Source organism: Athene cunicularia (genome assembly GCF_003259725.1).
Source record: "Athene cunicularia isolate RWA chromosome 2 unlocalized genomic scaffold, athCun1 chr2_part1, whole genome shotgun sequence".
Classification (NCBI taxonomy): domain Eukaryota; kingdom Metazoa; phylum Chordata; class Aves; order Strigiformes; family Strigidae; genus Athene; species Athene cunicularia.
The window spans coordinates 17,775,073-17,794,657 of record NW_020799095.1 but is presented as its reverse complement, the minus strand read 5'-3'; the positions used below and the strand labels follow the sequence as shown (position 1 = coordinate 17,794,657).

General features: G+C 39.1%; 2 protein-coding genes across 9 annotated transcripts in view; both read right to left on the bottom strand.

Moving 5' to 3' along the window:
• The window catches only part of GSDME (gasdermin E), a 35,138-nt gene extending 27,578 nt beyond the window's left edge, over positions 1–7,560 (bottom strand). For both annotated transcript variants that reach the window (XM_026841702.1, XM_026841704.1), the window contains exons 1-2: positions 5,573–7,560; positions 2,551–2,694 (exon numbers count right to left, since the gene is read on the bottom strand). The gene's annotated coding sequence lies outside the window, so the exon portion shown is untranslated. The remainder of the gene's footprint in view (positions 1–2,550; positions 2,695–5,572) is intronic.
• A 3,536-nt stretch (positions 7,561–11,096) lies between these two features.
• OSBPL3 (oxysterol binding protein like 3) overlaps positions 11,097–19,585 on the bottom strand; it is an 86,275-nt gene continuing 77,786 nt past the window's right edge. For 6 of the 7 annotated variants that reach the window (XM_026841694.1, XM_026841699.1, XM_026841698.1 and 3 more), the window contains 4 exons: positions 18,665–18,809; positions 17,983–18,109; positions 17,297–17,419; positions 11,908–15,747 (listed from right to left, as the gene is read on the bottom strand). In XM_026841694.1, coding sequence (XP_026697495.1) covers positions 15,651–15,747; positions 17,297–17,419; positions 17,983–18,109; positions 18,665–18,809 — 492 coding nt within the window. In that variant the 3' untranslated portion in view covers positions 11,908–15,650. Of the gene's footprint in view, positions 15,748–17,296; positions 17,420–17,982; positions 18,110–18,664; positions 18,810–19,585 lie in introns of all 7 variants that reach the window. The other variant, XM_026841697.1, reaches the window with a different exon arrangement.

The following is a 19,585-nucleotide window of genomic DNA, read 5'->3' as shown; positions in this document are numbered from 1 at the left end:
AACCCCGAGCGGCTCCTGCCTGCCCCGCCATCCCTCCCGCCTGCCTGCGCCGGGCCTGCCTCATCTCCGCCGGGGGTTGACCCTGCCGTGGGGCGGCTGCACGCAGGGGACGGGCGGTCTGGGCCGCTGGCCGCAGCGCTACCGGCACAGACACGCAGCTGGAGGCCTGCGTGTGACATACTTCAGTTTGGCTAAATTTCATGGTTAATGATTATGCTAGTAGGTATAGCTACTGCACACCTGGGGATAATCATAAGACTGGCTAAGTGAGCCATTGAAATTTATAAAGACTAAGCTTTATTCTCCATGCCCTAGAAAATGACTAGAACATCCTGGGCCATAAAGACAATGTATAGAATTGTGCTGAGAATTAGTTGGCAACTTGACAAAATGATGAATCAATCAGTTAACCTGGCAATGAAACCAACTTTCGGGTGTCCTTAAAGTGAACTTTATAATACTAAAAAACACACCCACCGGTCAAAAAGACCCCTGCCTGGATTGAGATCCTTCCCCTGAGCATGCGCAGCATTAGGTAAGCTGTATTATAATTGAATGATAACCATTAACCAATCAGTATCTAATAGGCATAGTATGGAAAAGTACTAACTTCTGATTTTTGTGTATAAAAAGAGCAAAAACCTGCTGTTGGTGTGATTGATTTATGGAAAAGTCCACCGAGCATTCAGATTGAATAAATGCAGTACCTCTCCTGAGCGTGTTAAGATTGGTTCATTGCATGCTGGGCATGAATCTGCTTTCTTGGGTAACGTGGGGTCAGCCCTGCGAGGGACAGAGATTAGGGGCTCAGTTGTTCCATCAGCTCAGCCAGGTGATGGGACAGTTGGTCTTGCATGGTTACTCCCTGTCAAATAGCACAGGCAGGCTTCTTTTCCCTACAACTGCCAGACAGTGATACTTTATGACACAACTAAAAAGGAAATTTTTTGGGACATCATCTCACACTGGCTCAGATCACCCACAGGTGGAAATGGCAGAGGGTCAGTAGCCTGCGTGCATGATCTGCTGGAAACAGCAGCCCTGCCACATTTCTGGCTGCCGGTTTGCGCTTTGGGGTTGGCACTGTTGGCCTTTGTGAAGTTGCAGTGGTCCGAATGGGAGCTCCCAAGCCAGGGTCCCCCGTCCAGGGACCTGGAGCAGCAGTGCTGCAGAAAATGAGAAATGTGGTCAACAGAGCACAGGGGCCAGGTTTGTGAACCACAGTATGAAACAGTGAGCTCTCTTGGCGTATCTCAGGCTGCTGAAAACAATGCATCACCAGAATAAAACAACTTGGTTATGATGCTAAAGGACTGATCCAGTGAGAAACAGATGAGTCTGCAGAAACCCAAGGAGCAGTCTTTCAAAATAATAAACATCAAAGAAATCTTTTTCAAGTGAAGCATAGCACAGGCCAGGTACTTCCCCTGTGGTTTGAAGAGAGAGCATTTGAGGCTGCAGGGTATAGGCACAAATGTCACATCAACAGATCTTAATGGAGTAACACCTGGGCTTTGAAACAAAGGGAAGTTGAAAATTGTGTGTCATTAAATCGGCAGTCCTGGGTGAGAGGTGACATTTCGTGCATATAGCTGAAGTAGCATCCATTTCTTCCATCCTATTTAACTATGTACATTATCCAAAACTTCCCATTAATTTCAGCAGATTTTAATCCCTCACCCATTTCTGATTCCCACAGGTGACATCTTTAGTGAATCAATGATAAATAGATTTCCCTTCTGGAGTTGCACCTGCTGACAGGAATTTGAACAAATAGCCTGAATGGAACTAAGCAAGTATCTGCATTTGCGATAATCTACCTTTTATGGACTAATAAAAAAATATATATATAAAGCTCCATTCTTAGAGCCTCATCCTGAGAAAATCACCCACACATCCTCAGGAGATACGTTTTTAGGAGCAGCACCAAGCAGCAGAATCGCTAGCTCCAGCAATAATCTCCTACAGTGGCCAGTAATAGCACACATTTCATCAGCCATCATGTGTTTTTCCAGGGAGTGGCAATGTGTGATTCATTTCAAATGTAACTGTCTGCTAAAGCATATTTTGAGAAATCAAGCCAGGAAGTTGCACTGAGACACATTACCATGGAAATATTCACTGGGGACGGAAGACACAAATAAAACCAGGGAAACATAATAGTCATTTTAAGTACGTTACCAGTGGTTACGTGCACACCGAATAAAGGGTGCCCACACCAGCAATATTTCCATCTTTCCAATAAAAACCTCTGAGCAGAAATCTATCCGCTTGAAAGACACCAACCAATGTAGGACAGTTTTCAGATGCTTCTCATTTATTAGAAGAGACAGAAACATAGGTCTGGGGTTTAGCTATGTTTTGGGGATATGTAGCAATTAACTTAGAGGCTGTTATTAAACTGGCTGCAAACAGGAGATGTTTAGGATTGAGCTTTCGGTCTTCATGGAAATGCTGTTCAGGTGTGCTGCACAGTCAAAATTCACAGCACATGGTTACTTCATGACTGACTGGGATGTCAGCCGGGAGAACATCATATCAGAGAAATACAGTGAGTATGGTCTGCCTTTGGGATCTGTCTGCCACGCACTCCATCTCCTGAGCTGAAGCATCAAGTGCATCACTTCTGCATTAGAAGATTAGAAACTTGCCTTTGGGACAAACTGTTTTCAATATGGGACAAGATTTGGCTACCTCATTTAGATAAATGAGACAATCGACATGAGAACTTCACAGCCAAAACTTTAAAAAAATTAGTAATGTGCATAGTAAGTGAGTACTAACACAAAAGATAGTCTAAGAGGGGGAAAAAAACCAAACAAACAACACAGTAGTTGTATGTTCTTTGAACACCTCTGTGTGAAATTCTTCAGGTGCGATATCTACATGAAACCATTGAGCAGGTCACCACAAGATGTCAGCATTGCAGAATGATTATTCCTATCAAGTACAGAAAAGGTCTTAACATCCTATAAACGTTGGGCATTAGAGGGGATTTTTGTACGATGGCATAATCTGGCCATATTTTTTTCAAACATTGACATTAGGATGTAAATGCAAAATTGGCTGCAAAGGGGAATTTCTTAAATGTTTGTTGTTTTTTTTTTTTGTGGTCTCACCATCTTAAAAAACTTCTCTAAATGTTTTCACGGCGTCAGTGTTAACAGCAGTACTAACCATAATATAATGCCTTGTAGCCACCATTGAGTTGTTTCGGGCTGCATCCATCCTGGCTAGAAAGTGCTCACTGAAATTCAGCCTGTATATTGACTCATCGGGAGGTTGTCCAAAACTCTCTGTTGCTACATGCTAGGCTTTTTTTAAACCCTCACACTGGCTGGAGAAGGGTCTGCTGGCTTCAGTTCTGCGGAGGAAATGGGAAGAAAGCGTGAAACTATTTTGGGCTTCTATTTAGAAAAGAACGATACTTAGGGTAGCAAATCTTTTTAGAGGTGTCCAGCAATATAAGCCAAATCACCAGCAAAAGAAGGAACTTCTTTTCCCCCCATTTCCTTTCACAAGAATAAAAGATCGGAGTTACACTGTTTGTTTGTTTCTTTCAAATCAACTAAACAGCCTCATTTATATTTCACATTAAAATTCTTCTCCTGTTTTGATGGGATGCTCCGTAGTTTTTGCCTATACAATTCAATCCCCCAAAACATTTCCTGTTGCAAACAACAGCTTTCTCCTCTCCTGCTGGTAGGGCTGTCATCAGCCCTGCCACAGTGCCAGCAGCTAGTGACAGGCTTAGAAAACAGCAAGTTCCTGTGTCCTGCTTAGGAGAGACCAGCGGGAGGGTGCAGTAAGCCAGGAGAGACCGACTGTGTGAGTTCAAAACATCCAGAAAGTTATTCTGCTGCATTTCCCTACCCATTTATGTGAGCTTCTGTCCACTTGGCTTTTGACGGCAGCGATAGGAATGGGACATCTTTAACCACCTGAAGATTTTGCCTGTGAGACAAGTTTGGCCACTATTGAGAGGCTGTATTTTATTGTCAGGTGCGTGTCCCCTTCCCCTTTAGGGACCAATATGAGGAAAAAAAGAGTTCACTTCTGAACCTCTTAGTCCCTTGGAAGGACAACTGGAGAGCGCCACACTGAGATGCAGAAGGAGGCAGAGCTGTTCAGTAGAACAGCCTGTTTGCTGTAACTCAGTCAGGTCTTGGTGCCTCGAGTATTGACACTGGCACAGGAGGGAATAGTACCAGATCTACCTTTCTGTAGTACATATGTTGTGGCACAGGGCTCCCCTCTGTCACTGTAAAAGCTCTTATCCCTGCAATTGTGTGTAGGGTAGCTGTAACTTTCTAAAGATCTGCCTATAAAAACCTTGTGATTATTTGATTATTTTCCCATGATTTTAAGAAAATCATCTCTGAAAGGGTAAGCTAGGATCATGTCTAATAGATTGTGGTTATCCAAGAAGTCATCTGGTGATGTCTCTAACAATAATATGGAGGACAGTTTGCATGAAGCTGCATGAACTAAGTGCTTCTAACTTTAAATTGTGAATTAGATGGCAGCCACAGAACTTAATTTCTTTTACAGTAATGATAAATGAAGACTTAGGAATAGATAATGTTTCTTGCATGTCTCAAAAGCCTTTTTCCATAATAGTTTATTACAAACCATCTGCTCTCATTAATGTTTTATCAAAAACCATCTGGCTGCTATATTGTTCAAGCTATTCAGTAGTAGGACTTCCTCATAAATTAGCCAAAAGGAACGGCCATCAAACTATTGTGTGGGAGACCCAAACATTTATGTATGTCCTATAGAAGCAGTTATTTTAAAAGTATATTATTCCACATTAAACTCCAAAACTCTAAAAAATGTAACGGTAATAAAATCTGAAATTAAGCTTATTCCCTATGCTTCTTATTTTTTTACATCTTTGGTTCCTGCCCAGTTGGAACAAGACCTACAAAGTCAAATGACAAACTGTATTAAAATAAAAAATATTAGGATTTTTTTTTTTTTAATAAAACATTACAAACAGAAGATACCTGTCACTGAGCCTCCAAACAATGAGGGCCTTCATCTTTCTATCTCTGCACACATGCACCTTTCAGACTGTAAGCACTCTGGCATGGTTCTTTAATATGTAACTGTACAGTACATGGCACTATTTAAAGTATTGTTGTACAGTGCCTAGTACTATGAGCAGCTAAGTACAACTGATTGTAAATGATTACATAATATGCATTGATTTAATAAATGGTACTTCCACTTGTAATTGTTCTACTTACATTTTCCAATCAGTAAAAAAAGTGACCCTAAAATCTGTGCAGTTCATATTGATTTTGTTATTTATATACAACCTTAAAGTTACAGTGAATGGAAGAACTAAGGAAAACACACATAGGAATTTTAGGACAAAACTCGCAAAACGAGAGGAGTTAAATGATCCATGGGGAAAAGCCTATGACTGTAGCTGCCTGTGGAGAGGAAAGCTGACTGCAAGGAACAGTTTTCTTTGATCAGATCCTCAGGTTTATTCTGGTTCACACAATTCCTCTTGTATCCTCTGAATGGACATGTACGCACAAGTGCCATTGAAAACACTCACTATCTGACTGCAGGAGCAAATGATTTGGGTAGAAATTTCCAAAGAATCCACAGTATGCGATTGCAGTTCCTCGTGAGGCAGCCAGCCGGATGGTGTTTGTATTACACTGACACAGAACTGGAGCACAGCCGTAGTCAAACCTTGCAAAATGTTGAGAGGCTAACATTAATATTTTATTGAATAACACCACATGCATATTTTAATCTGTTTCATTTGTGGCAATAGCTTTATTATGGGTTTTGTGCCTCCTTTATTTTATTTCCCAGTTATTCTGCAACTCCTTAACCACCATTCTCATTATTTGTTCACTGTCAGCTCAAGCTCTCTTTCAGAACTGAACACCAACTTGGAATTTCTGTTCCAGGGCAATCTGAAAGGGGTTTTAGCAAGCAAAGTAAATGCATTTTTAAGTACCCACAAACATAGAAATTGAAAATTTTGATTAGAGATCTTTGAAGCAGGCCATGACCCACAAAAGTAGCAGATGCACCGAGGAGACCACAAACAGCAAAGCAGCCAGTGAGTGGTTCCAGAGGGTCCTGAGGAGCTGTGAGGCTGCATTGCTACTACAGGGTGAGTCAGAGCTCCTACAGCTTCCCAGGGTCTCTGCAGCAAGAGCTGCCAGGGACCATCTGCACCTTCTGCTGTGGAAGTGTACACTGCAAGGGAGGACAAAAGGAAAAAACCCACCCCATTTCACACAGGGCTGGCAGTTCAGACCCACTGGGTACTAAGACTAAGGACCCATGTTTCTTCTTAAAGCCATTTCATTTTTCAGCTTGTTGTTGCTGACTCCTAGTTTCAGCACGCAAAGGGTTTTCTTTTCAATGTGTTACAGATGCTGGGATAAGAACATACCTGGGTCTTTCCCACTGAAAGGGAGGCAGGACAAAAAGAGCACAGTTCTGGAAACAAAGAGCAAGGCCCGTCGAGCAGCTGAAAACCCTGTGGGCTGCTAAGTTACTTTTGTATTGTGCAACAAGGTTGACCAAAAAGACATCGAGATGCCATAAAGGGGGTGGTGTGGGTCAAAACAGAGTGATAGGTGTAAAAGGCTGCAGCTGTCCTGAACAGAGGGGGACAGCAGTGGTGTCCTGCAAATTTGTACATGTGATGGCTAGGGCTAGAGGCACACCACTCCAGGTTATTCATGCCATTTGGAGTTACACATAAAAGACAGGCCTTCGCTACGCAGGGAAAAAAACCTCACGTATGAAACAAAGTCCTGGCCTGTTCTCTGACAATTAAAAATGTATTTTATTTGCTCTATCACAGGACTGAATCTGGTGTCCTTGCTGCTCATACTGCCTTTGTTTGCCTGAATGATGCATTGATTTGGGTGAGCAGCATCTGTAACGGATGATGCAAGTAACCTTGGTGGATGGGTTTCTTACTGCCAGTACTACCGCTTTTTGCAACTGCTGAGATGGGAATGTGCTTCCTTCCACAGAACTGATTGCAGTCAGCTTGAGCTGGGGCTTACTTGGTTCTTCCACAGTTACTGTTTGGCCTCCCCAGTGCCAATACACCACAACGTGAGCAATGCCATTTCTCAGAAAGAAGGAAGACCAGCTGTGTCCTGAGAGGAAATGTTAGCATGAACGGAAACAATGAGCAACCACTGCTGGGAAAGCATGAACTGCAGCCATTCTTTTGGCTAGGACCTCGTGACTGCACACTTTAATACTCAGAATCTTATTTCAACAATATATACCCTTCCTTCTCATTCCTTTCCCCCATCATTTTAAACAAACAATTCCTGTTGTATAAAGACCAAAGCATTCACACAGCATCAGCTTTAGGAAGCTTTGCAGCTAGGTAAAATATAGTGGAACTCCTACTGTGGCCTCTCTTGCAGCATGGCACATCATGATCTCTTTTCCAGTTTCTGATATTCACAAAAGATGAAAAAATATCCTGGAGTTCTCTACCCTCCATTGTCTTTGACTGAAGTATTACTCTCTTTCCAGAATGAAAGGGGGCAAGGCAAGTGAAGGATGGGCTAGGCTCACCATCCTCTGGTAACTAGAGAACTCAGAAAAAGTCAAGTTTGCTCTAACTGACCTACCTGTGGCGTGCTTTCTCAGGCAAAGTCCTCAGCAGGAAGTTTTTCCACGGAAGGACTTAAGAATTTGGAACACTATTTTTGAACTTTATAAGAAAATTGATTTTTCCATCCAAAATCCCTGTATAGCTATATAACAAACCTAAGATTTGCTTCACTGACTGAAGTGCAAGTAACAAACAATGAATACAAGTAGGATGATCTCTTGACTTCACTCCATCTTCAGTCTGTCAATGGCTGAAATAACAAACCCAAGAGTAAACAAAACAGTAAATCTCTCTCAGCTATTAGTTAGGTTCTCATCTACTGATAAATCTACATAATCTTCCTTGCTCTAGGCAGCAATCTAGACATTGCAGACGTATCCTCATAAAATCTAAGGAGGAAAGGATTTTTCAGTGCATGTACTGCAGTAATTCAAAGTAGATTTACTGCAGCCTTTAGCATGGCTTCTTTTTTTTTTCTCCCAACACAAGTTAAAAAGAAATCTGTAATTTAAGAGAGAGAGCAATTTTTTTGTTAAAGCAATTTTTTTGTTAAAGCAATTTTAATTAAACCCCAATGCTAACTAAGCAAAAAATCATATTTTCAAATTCTAAAAGCTGGTCTTAGTAAAATCAGCTCAAAAAATTCTCAAAGAGAAATAGTACCCCAACACTTAGAGAAAGACAGTAAATCCTGAAGTCTGTGAAATTATAGACAGAAACATCAGCTGATGTTCATACACAATATCTTGTCTTCCAGGAATTTATTATTGTTCCAAGAGCCTGTAAAAATTTACATCAATGAACTCAAATTCTCAGTTAACTTAAGACTCAGTTATACTCAGCTCAGTAGAGCAATGTTGATTTACCTCAAATGAGGGTTTACACATAGCAATTTCAAGTATTTCCCTTGGTACAGAGTAAGCAAAGATACAAATTCGCAAGTATATAGCAGAATTTGGTATGTGGCCAGCTTGTAATTCCATTTAAAAAACTCAGAGTAACCCTACAAATTCTTACACATCCACTGCACTAGAGGGGGTCTCAGTTAAAAATCAGCAAACTGAGCATGGAGAGCAATGTTTGCAAGATGAAAGAAACGTAACAGGGGCATTAAAAAAAAAAAAAAAAAAAGCCAAGATGTGTCAGTTACTATGCAGAGCAAGCTTTGCTCAGCTGTCAGTGTTTTTCCTCACGCTATGGTGGTTTGAATCATTTTGCAGTAAGCAAAATGACTTTAAAAAGAGATTACTGTAAATGAACAGACAACTGAGCTTAAATTGAATGCAAGGTCTATATAAGCCAATTTTACCTTACACTTCTGTAGGGGAGAACAGCCTGTTTTGTCTGGGTAGCACTGACCACACTGTGGGTACTTGGTGTGTCATTAGCTCAAGGAGCAATCATGAGAAATTCACTCCATATCCATTTCTCTATAAGAGAAGTTCTTACTGCCCTAGGCGTTTATGATTACGGCACCAATAATGAGCATCCTTTGTCATCTTCCTCTCCATTTTATAATCATGGAAAAATATTACTGCTGCTGTAAACCGCTGTTTTCCCAGCAACTTGAACTAAATGCTGGTTATTTCAGGTGTAAAGTAAAGCATATTAGATCTCTATGAAATTAATCAGCAATGAATTGATTCCCACTGACATGTTAAGCAAGTTCCAAAGTTCTTAAACCAATACAGAACCAAAATAGCTGGATTTCAAAAAAACAGGAGCTTATTTTTGCCCAGTATAAAAGCTGTTTTTCTTTCAGCCTCTATCCTTATTCTGTCATGTACAACAGCTGAGGATATTTTGCATGGTAACTGATTTATTGATCCAATTTTTCCAGCTCTTCCTGGAACCTCCATGTTCCTTCCCATCAAATCTCTGTACACACTGCACCAGACTGGGAAGTGCTGCAGAACTGCAGTCAGGAATTACAGGTTGGCCAGGAATTACTGTACTCCCACATTTTTCAAGATCCTAATCCATCTGTATTGCATCCTGCATACATATGGTGGGACCATGAGACATAGTTGAGATCTGACTGGCAGAGCTGTCCTGAACCACTGCCTCTGAGGGAGAAAACACCACACTGATACCATTTCCTTCCAGTTATTTATTTTACCCAGTAAATACTGTGTTTCCTTGTTTTTAAAAGTTGTTTTATGGAGGACATGTGGTTTGCAGTCTCCACATTCATGCTAAAGCATAACATTTATGCTGCACATCTGTCTACTAAAAACTGCTTTTAAGAATCAACTTCCAGCTATAAAATGAATTCCATCAGCTTACCCCTTTCTCTGCCCCAGTGTCTTGCATAATAGCCATACAACAGTGTTGTACAGTGTAAGCAGGTAACTGGTAAACAACTTTAACACTGTGCAACTACCAGCCAGATTGTAAGGGTGATAAATAAGGCTTCTAGCAGATGGAAGCCTTGATAGTTGCCATTTTGGCAAGTGTAAAAAGCAGAGATCACTACAGCAGCTAGACTTATTTCAGCTGTCACTAACAACCTTTGAAGAAAGATGCTTACAACCCCTGAGAAAAAGTCAGGGTGCTCTATGACCTTTAGCAAGTATGATTTATTAACATCCTACTAAATTGGTTACAGAAACAAAAATAAATCAAGGTGCTCCAACATTATTACAAATTTTTGGAGTAAGTGAAGCAGAAAACAGGAATGATCCTGACTACAGAAAGTTCTCTCAAAAATCTGAAAGTCAGTGATAATTCTAACACATATGATACCTTTCTTCATTCTGAAATCACTAATGCCCTAATCAAAACAAACAACTAATTCAGCTTTTAGCAGCTTGGCCTATGTAATACCTCATACACGTGATATGTTTTTCCAATACTACAACTAGTAAAATACCATTAACATGAACACAAGACTGCCTGATTCTCAGGGATATCAACCATCTCAAAGGTGTGGAGCTGAAGGAGCTCCTTACCTCTTGATGGATCAACCTCCCAAACATTCTCATAAGCTTTAATACAGTTTTGTTTTATACAACAAAAACACCAAATCCACAATTTATATAAAAAACAAACTGCTTAAAATATTTTTTGTAACATATGGCAACTATTTATGTGGAAAATTTCTCTTATTGCTTTCAAAAGCGGCAGCAAGAACAGTATCTAAGAACTGAGCAATACAAGAAAACATTTGGTGATAAGTTACAGTATTTACTAAGTTTCAACAGATAAGCCAGATAACGTGCAGTTTCTTATAAACCCACAGCTGCTGGAGTAAGTTGCATCCACTAGTAGCTAGAAAATATAAAGGAGGAGTTAGTGAATACTGTGAATTCTATTTATAGTAGGCATAATCCATGAATGAAAACACACTCAAAAAAGCCCCCACTTTCATTTTAACTTCACTCCTCTGACTAGCACCGTCTGACTCTAGCCCTTGCAAGATGTATTCGGTTATGTGGAGAAGCTGGATTTCATCCTTCTCTCTATTAGATACGCATTGTGGGCCAAGTTTTGTACTCCTCTTCAGCTTGATCCCTCTGTATGATTTGTACACAAAAAAAAAAGCTGTATTGAACAAAATAAGATATGAAGGTTTTGTCTCTGCAAAGCTGGTCATCTAGAGAGATTACAGAAAAAATCTACACAAAAGCATATGCAAGGACATTAATTAGGAGTATGCTGAGCAGATGTAGATGCACATTTTCGTAGCGTGCTACCCTTACCAGGCTGTGGTCTGACTCCAGAGCACAACTGGGGAGGAAGTCCTGTTCACAGTCAAGGAAAAGATACAGAAGTAGGCCACAATGTTTATGGGGAAAGTTTTTAACTACAGCTTTTAGGCATGATTTGTTATTTAAAAGCTTGTTAGAATGGGCTGTTTGCCTATTCTTCAGAAATTTTTTTAATAAAGAGAAAGTGGGACACTGAATAAGGACCTTTAGGTATGAGGGGCCACATAAAAAACCTATACAGGACTGTAAACAGCTGAGGGAAAGTTAGGGGCATGGGAAGGGGTAAGGTTGGGGTTTTTTTGGGAGACCAGTGCTAGACCTTTGTGCAACCCCAAAGCTGTCCCTAGTTTTATGTTCTGGGCCCAGGAATTTGTGTTCCTTTCTGTACAGTGATCTGGCTTCAACACTAAACTGCCAAATAATAAGAGACCATGTTTGCAACCACCATCTCCTTCAGGGGCCAGGTTTTTAAAGAAACCAGAAATCCGGTTTCAGGTCCTTCAGAAATTTGGTGGTGGAAGAACAGATCTCTGGGATGTTCTCAAAATTTTGTCATTTTTGCTCTTTCTTCTATGCATCTAATTTTCCAAGCTCTGTATAAAGAACCTAAGTACTTTGCTGGATCTGTACTTCAAAAAGCATCTACAAGAAGTAGATCAGTGCTGGCAAACTAACACATAGAAGCATATCTCAGAGAGCGGAATGCAATGATTAATGGTGCACTTCAGTTCCACTCAGTCTAAAGGGCACTTCATGCTATGAAGAGCAGTCTCCTAAACAAGTTATGCTGATTCATAATCCCAAACTTACACTGCACCAAAATCAGATACTGTCAAGTCTGCACATGTGGAAGTAGAGCTATGCGTTTCTGTTTCTATGAACACTATTTCCCTGGAATCTTCTTCTCTTTTTGCTGTATAATTTGAAAACTGAGCCAGTGTTTTAACACCCAAAGGCCTGAGCTGCTCCATCATCTTGACTTAAGTTTATAGTGAGTGTTTTACTTTGTGAAGAGATACACAAAGAAAGGTAGTGCTGGATGAGCACTTATCAAATTGCTCTCCAAAATCATATTAAGTAATGTATAAAGTCATCAAATAAGAGAGCTGTAACAACAGGCAGTGACCATCAGGAATTTTAAGATTGATCCATTGAGCTAAACAGCTTGAGTGATAACTGCTGTGTACAAAAGGAAGCAGTACGTTGCCTGATACATTCTTTTTACCATTCAGGGTAGAAATGGGGAGAAAAAGTCCCTCAACAGCAGTTATTAAAAACACAGCTGTCTTAGTTGTATTGCAGAAAGCTAATGTAACTTTTGCACCCAATAACACATCTGAAGTTTTGGGGAAGATAATAAGCAAAATTTCATATTATACCAAGAATAACTCTATGGAGTATGCTAAGGTTTGTGAATGATTAATATATTTTTATGCAGAAATACACAGAAGTAACATCAAGACAATTTTCTTCCACTTCTTAATACAGAGTTGACAGAAGATTAACAACTAAACCCAATTGTTACATACAAAAGTAAGCAGGGACAACTATACTGTGGTTGAAAACATGGGGTCAGAGAATCATTCACAAGTCATTACATTGCATTTGTAGATGTGTATCTGAGATTTACAAAGGAGCTATTACTTGTGCAATGGTTTTGCTTCATGTATTTAAGAAATGCCCTGGATTATTCTCAGGCATTATTTTTCTGGAGATGACAGTAAAATTCTGAAGTTTACCTTCTTGATATGGGAATTTTGCTGAAGAAAATTTTATATAAGGCACTATTCAGCCCAATGCTTCTTGTCACTAACCAAATGTATTTTAGACATTATAGACTGTAAGATACAAAGCAACACTGCCAGTCTGATTTCTCAAAAATCATGACCCAAACACCCAATATAAGATTAGTTTTGTTTAACACCTGCTGATTTTAATGCATTATAATTCTTTAACTTTGCATTTTGGCCTTTCATTTCAGACGCTATCAACTGTTAGGTCATATGACAAAGTATGGGGAAATCCCCTCCATACATAGAAAATACAAACCCAGCAGTCAGATCAGACAGTAATCACAATAGCTGCCAAATATGATGATGAGCAAGTTTAATGCATCCTCCAGATTTTGCTCCCTTTCTTAAAAGCTTTTTAAAAATTTTATTTTCCCTACCCTCTTCAGTTGTTAAATGAATGGTATTTTTAGTATAAATGGTAATTATCAGCAGCAAGGATAATTACAAATACCAACACATTTCTGTGCAAAGTTTTGACAGTTAATACAAGAATAAAACATAGGAAGGGAACAAGCCATGAAGAGATCCTCACTTTCCTTGAAAGGCCAAACAGCCCCCAAAGGTTAAGATTTCCTTTGGAATTAAAGCCCGGATTTTGTCTTCATGCTGACATGAACCTTGCCTCGTTGTCAACTGCTGGCATGGTAGTCAAGTCTTTAAAAGATGCATTAAATAGAAAGAATTATGCTATCTTCTTTGGTAATAAATTACAGAAATAATAGTGAGGCAGAGTTTCTGGGCAAAGTGAAAAATGGTGAAAAAGCATTCATTAGCCTCTAAGACAATGGGACTTCAAGGTAGCAAAGCAAAATTCAAATATACATCTAATCTGACATCACAGATTTGGTTTAAAATGGAAGCATTCATAGTATTTCCTTCATGTTACATGTAATACATGGATCAATTTTTAACGGGTTTTCTTTGGAACAACACAGCACACAGTAAAGTGCAAGCTTTTCTAAGTCCCTCTGGGAATCTCCCTTCTCCATGCCATGTCAAATTGTGGCACTCATAAGCCAGTTTAACATGCCATTTGGGTTTGTTTGGTGTCATTAGAGTGGCATGTAAGAAAAAGAAAAGAAGGTGATGGTGGCAACTGGATATAGAGCTATAACACAGAATCTGCATTGTTGCCAGAGAGTCACAGACACATAGAGCAGACCTGAAGAACTGAAGAACCAGGTCAGGCTTGAGTTGCAGACAGGTAGGAATGCAAATTATCCTATTAATGACTGTGGCATTGCGATTTGATGGAAAAACCAAAAATACTGCCCATCTCTATAATCTTCATTCAAAAGTGCATCTTCTGCTACATTTGTTTCCTGCTAAATTTCTGACCTATGGTTTAGTAGTTTTACAAATCTAGCCATTGTATAAAATTACAGGAAAGGGATGCAGTTGATTTAGTGCAAGACACTTCAATATTTATATGATCATAACAAACAAACAGAGGAAGATCAAAGACTCCATAAACTTCTCCATAAGGCAGATGGTCGTATTTTAAATATAAGATCTTAAATACGCTTTTTATTTCTTAAGAGGTAGAAAATATCAAAATACTAAGAAAAAATTTCTAGCTTAAAACAATCAGTTTGCTTACTTTTTAAAAAGTCTTACTGTTGCAATTTTTAGGTTAATAGAAACAAATGAAGCTATGGAAGCACATGATTTTGTGCTCTGTATAGATTTTACTCACTGAAAAAAAGAGAGAGCTTCTTCATCTAGTCAGTGCTCAAGCAGTATATACAAAAGATCTCCTCCTCTTGCCCTGTTTGGGGCTATAAATCTAAAGTGGAAATTTTTTTCAGTGGAAAATTTTGGTGATTCCTGAATTCCTAGCACTACATTTAGCTGAGTACAAGTTTATGTATAAGGCAGTAGAACCACTGATGTATGCTCAGAACTACCTCTTCCATAATGCTAAGAAGAAAGCCAACAGAAAGAAAAAACTTATTTAAATCTTTTCTACAGGCAGCAAAAGATCATACTCAGATTCCAGCACCAGCTGATATTCTGTTTTAGCAACTGATAGCAGCCTAGAGACAGCTGAACTACTCACTGAACTGTGGAAGCCTACTTACACTTTGAGTTACTAAGGCTCACACTCTGATTTGTCAGCACAGCTAGGAGGAGATGTTAATGCTACTGTCTCCAATGCAATTCAATAAGGCATAAGTTAAGTCAGAACTGACATTATTACACATTGGAAAAGTAGTGTAAAAGGTCCTCTTTTCCCTCTCGCTGTTAATATTCAGTACTATTTATTAAATATTTTATAAAAAGAAGCTGCGTACTTACATATTCAAACAATCACTGCAATAGTCAAAGAAACAAATTATCAGATTCTAAATTAAACACAATTCTGGAAATATGCACACTTGCACACATACACACCCCCCACATATATTATATGTGTGTGTGGTTTTTTATATATATGTGTATATATATAGATATATTTTATAAATACTTCTTTTAAATCAGCTCTGAGAATACAGCACGGAATATCTTCACTTAGCTCCTCTTTCACCAGAGGACAGGATTGTCCAGTTTGGAAAACCCAGGTTCTTTTCTAAGGTCCATGTAGGTTCCATTGCTCACCCAGGAGTCATCACTGGATTTCCTATCAAAGATGAAACAAATGTTGTAAATGTAAAGCTTCTATTTTCCATACATATGCTGTGTAATAAATATAGTGTAGCACTATGCACAGGGACTCAATCCAGCCCATGAACTACATGAACTGCAACTCAGTCCAGCCTTCAAACAAAGCAATATAGCTTGAGTCTTGAACTAGTGTGTCTGCACTGAGCCTTGGAGATGCACCTCAGTAGCCTGGTGTTCAGCCGAGATCAACACTCTTATTTCACTGTCACGTGCTTAGCACTTAAAACTACAGTCCAGGTTTATTTCATGGTCTCAAAGACAGCTTGAGAGGAAACTTTCCTTTTACTCGCCAAAGATGGCTCACCACAGTTATAACATAAAGAGAGCCTATAGTTTTCAGTCAAAAGGTGAGACTTATTGCACTAGGTACTGTACCCTGAAGGAATCAGTCTGCTTTTAATCTACTGTGCAACATTTTTGGCACAACAACTAATTATTCTTTTAAGTAAATCAAGGCTTGTGATTTGTTGGAAAGAGAAATCACTACTGAAAAGCCAAATGCATAATTCATATCTCCTCTAACACTGGTAACACTTTTGCTATGTAGTAATTAAATTCTTTATTCTGTTATTTAAATCTACAGCACAAGTCTCAGTTTTCAGATTCTCATTGTGAGGATTCAAATCCTCATCCTTATTCACAATTCTCATTGTGAATATACAATTACAAAGTATTAGACTTTGCCTCTATCCTGCTGGAAGCAACATTTGCTTCTCTTTAGTAGGTGTGATTGACATGTGATGAGTTAGTTCACCAGCTTGTCAGACATGTAGTGGTCTGAGCCATTTCCCTCTTGCATCTATTTGCACCTGAATTTAAACATTTCTGTGTTCCTCAGAAGTACACTACCTATCTATCCAGAAAAAAAATAGGATCCCAGATCTGTTAACTGATACATAGACCCATACAACATTCACCTTGGCTCCAACTCTTATTGCAGGAGAACAGAGACACTGGGAGGGCAAAAGGCTACATCCTCACTAGCATTCGGTTTTGTCTTTCAATGGCTAACTCGCCTGTTAATTGATTTACAACAGGAAGAAATAAAGTGCCTCTCAAGGATAATTCTCTCCCCATGAAATAGGGGAAACATGCTCAAAAATAGTCCTGGAAATTAAAGCCTCCAACTCTGCACACTTCTGCACAGGTAGTCCCACTGAATTCAGCAGAAAATCAGCAGAGGTAATTAAGCTAAATCCAGTGACTTCACTTTGCTTGAAAGAATTGAAGATGCTATATTCACTCAGGCAAATTCAAACATAAACTAAATATCAAACACCATCAAGGCAGAAAAATAGAAAGAAATTCAGAGATTCATTAATAAAAAAGCAGTATGTAATTCTGAGTTTTAACTAAGTCTGGAGTGTTCTACACTGCTGAAGTACAAAAATCGAGAACATAGAAGAAACCTGGAGAAAACTGCAGCCTGCTCTATGGCAGTTTAGAACCAGATCTATAATAACAATTTCAATAAATGATAGTATATGCTAATTATTACATACTACCTGAAAAATCTAGGCTGATGCTCTAGATTGTTTTCTTCCAGCACCTTCCGTCGTTCTCTCTGTAGCTGCTCGATCCTCTGCTTTTGCATTTCAGCTCCTTCAATATTCCCTTCTTCTAGAAACCTGTAGCACCAGCAGTGATAAGAGACACAATTGGTGCTCCTGTCCTCCATCTTTGTCAGGTCCTCTATCTAGAGCTCCAGAATCTAATCTTTACAGTAGGCAGTTCACACTGTTTGAAAGGTAAACAGCTACATCTGCAGACAACTGCACTATCCACAAGCACTTAACAAAAACTAACTCTCATAACAAGCTCAGAGTCATGGTTATATTATTGGAAGGTAGCAACAGTAGAAATTCCACTGCAGAAAGAAATTTTAAGTGGCTCAGGTTTTGGCTATTCAAACACAATATCCTCAACATCCAGCACCTGAAGTACTGAAGTTTTAATATCTTTGGAAAGGCAGTTATCTAGAAGCACCCGAGACACTTTTAGGAAGCACTGATCCATAACGACTAGACTGTCTATCGATAAGTGATTAAAATGCTTGTTTCAGATGCACGTAACGCAAAAATAGAAACACACTGCAGGTATCTACACAAAACAATCTGAGCCTAGGGTGAAGTGCACATACAGAAAGTTAAGAGCTATTTGAGGAAGATATTTAAGAATTCAATCTTCTTACCTTTGGTCCGGCCTAAAACGTGTATCAGTGGATGGGAGTAATGACCTAGTTTGCACGTCCAGTTCATTTAACTCCAGTGCAAATTGAGTAAATCCATACCACTGTTCATAACCTTTAGGCATCGGATCTACAGAAGAAGAGAATACATTCAGAATCCATATTTAATGCTATTATCTTTAGAAGGAAAATTCCAAGCTCCCCTCAGTCATTTGTTCATCTCTGAACCATGGTCTCAATTCTGGGGGAATATGGGGTTTCTAATAACGTGTCAAAAGATAACAGTCCCCTTCATAATTGTACTGCTGCAAAACAGATTTCTGGTCTCTCAACTGAATCAGTGCACAACTGTGATGAAGGCCATGCTATTATCACAGTGCTTTTTCAAACTATAGTAGAAAAAACCCCACAAGTTTGGGAGAAGTTCAGATATAGCTATCATTACAGAAATGAACTTTGTGGGCTATCCTCTGATGTTTAATACATGAAATATACAACACTTCTTTGCATAAAAAATGGGGTGGTTTGTTCCTTTTTTTTTTCCTTCTCTTTCTTTTAGAGTCCTCAGTACCCGCTTCATGCCCAAATATGAAAAAGAAGTTGGGGTCTAATAAAGAGATAAAAATACTAAGTTTATTCTTAAGCAGATCTTAAGTTCTGTAAGTTAGCCATTCTGATCACTAACTTGCTCTCCATATGCAGTTTGAAGATGATGTCGTTCCACAGTATAAACTTTCATGCCACTTCCCAAAGAGTCGATGCACGACTTTCCCAGCTTTATCCATGACACTGCCTTCGATCTCATGTGCATTTGGATTCCAGTACTTGGCCTAGAATTAAAAGAAACAAGGGGAAAAATGGTACGTAAGAGATCAAGATTGAGTGATCTTGCTGTGTCAGTAGCACCATGCCGTAGAGTGGTTTTCTGAAATGAAAACCATGTACGTGTGCATTACAATATGATATGCAAACAACTGCTGTTAGTACTATTAATCAGCTTATTAAAATACTAAGGTTGAGAACTGTATTTATTTTGTTTGCCTTTTTTAGGGGCAGTACTATATGAAGCATGGCTGACCTTGAATTTTAACCCAATGACAGGTAATCCTGACTCCTGACTTAGTTATCTACATCTTTCCCAAATTTGCAGAAGAGGAAGAGAAGGAACTGATACAGTAAGCTCCACATTAGACAATTTACAGTATCAAATATGTAGTATTTGCAGGCTCTCAATCTTTAAAATTTGAACTCTGAACATCCACTGCAAGTCTGCAAAATCATGACTGTACTTTCAAATAAGTATTTGGAAAAAAAAATCACTCTAATGCTTCTTAGAAAGCACAAAGTATTCAGGAAAATAAATAAGGAAACTTTTTTTCTGCTGCTGAGCATGCCATGCTGCATAGGTATGCTGAAGTACTTAGCTTCTAACTGTATGGTCTGTTTCTATGCAAAGCGCAGCCTTTCTCCAGCAATCAGATACAGAAAATGCAGATTAAGTCTCCTAACATGTTTTGCAAAACTATTTCTCAGGTTAGAAATGTTGGCATTGGTTTAGGTTTCATTGATTTTTCTTTACTAGGAAGAAGTTATTTATTGCCAAAAC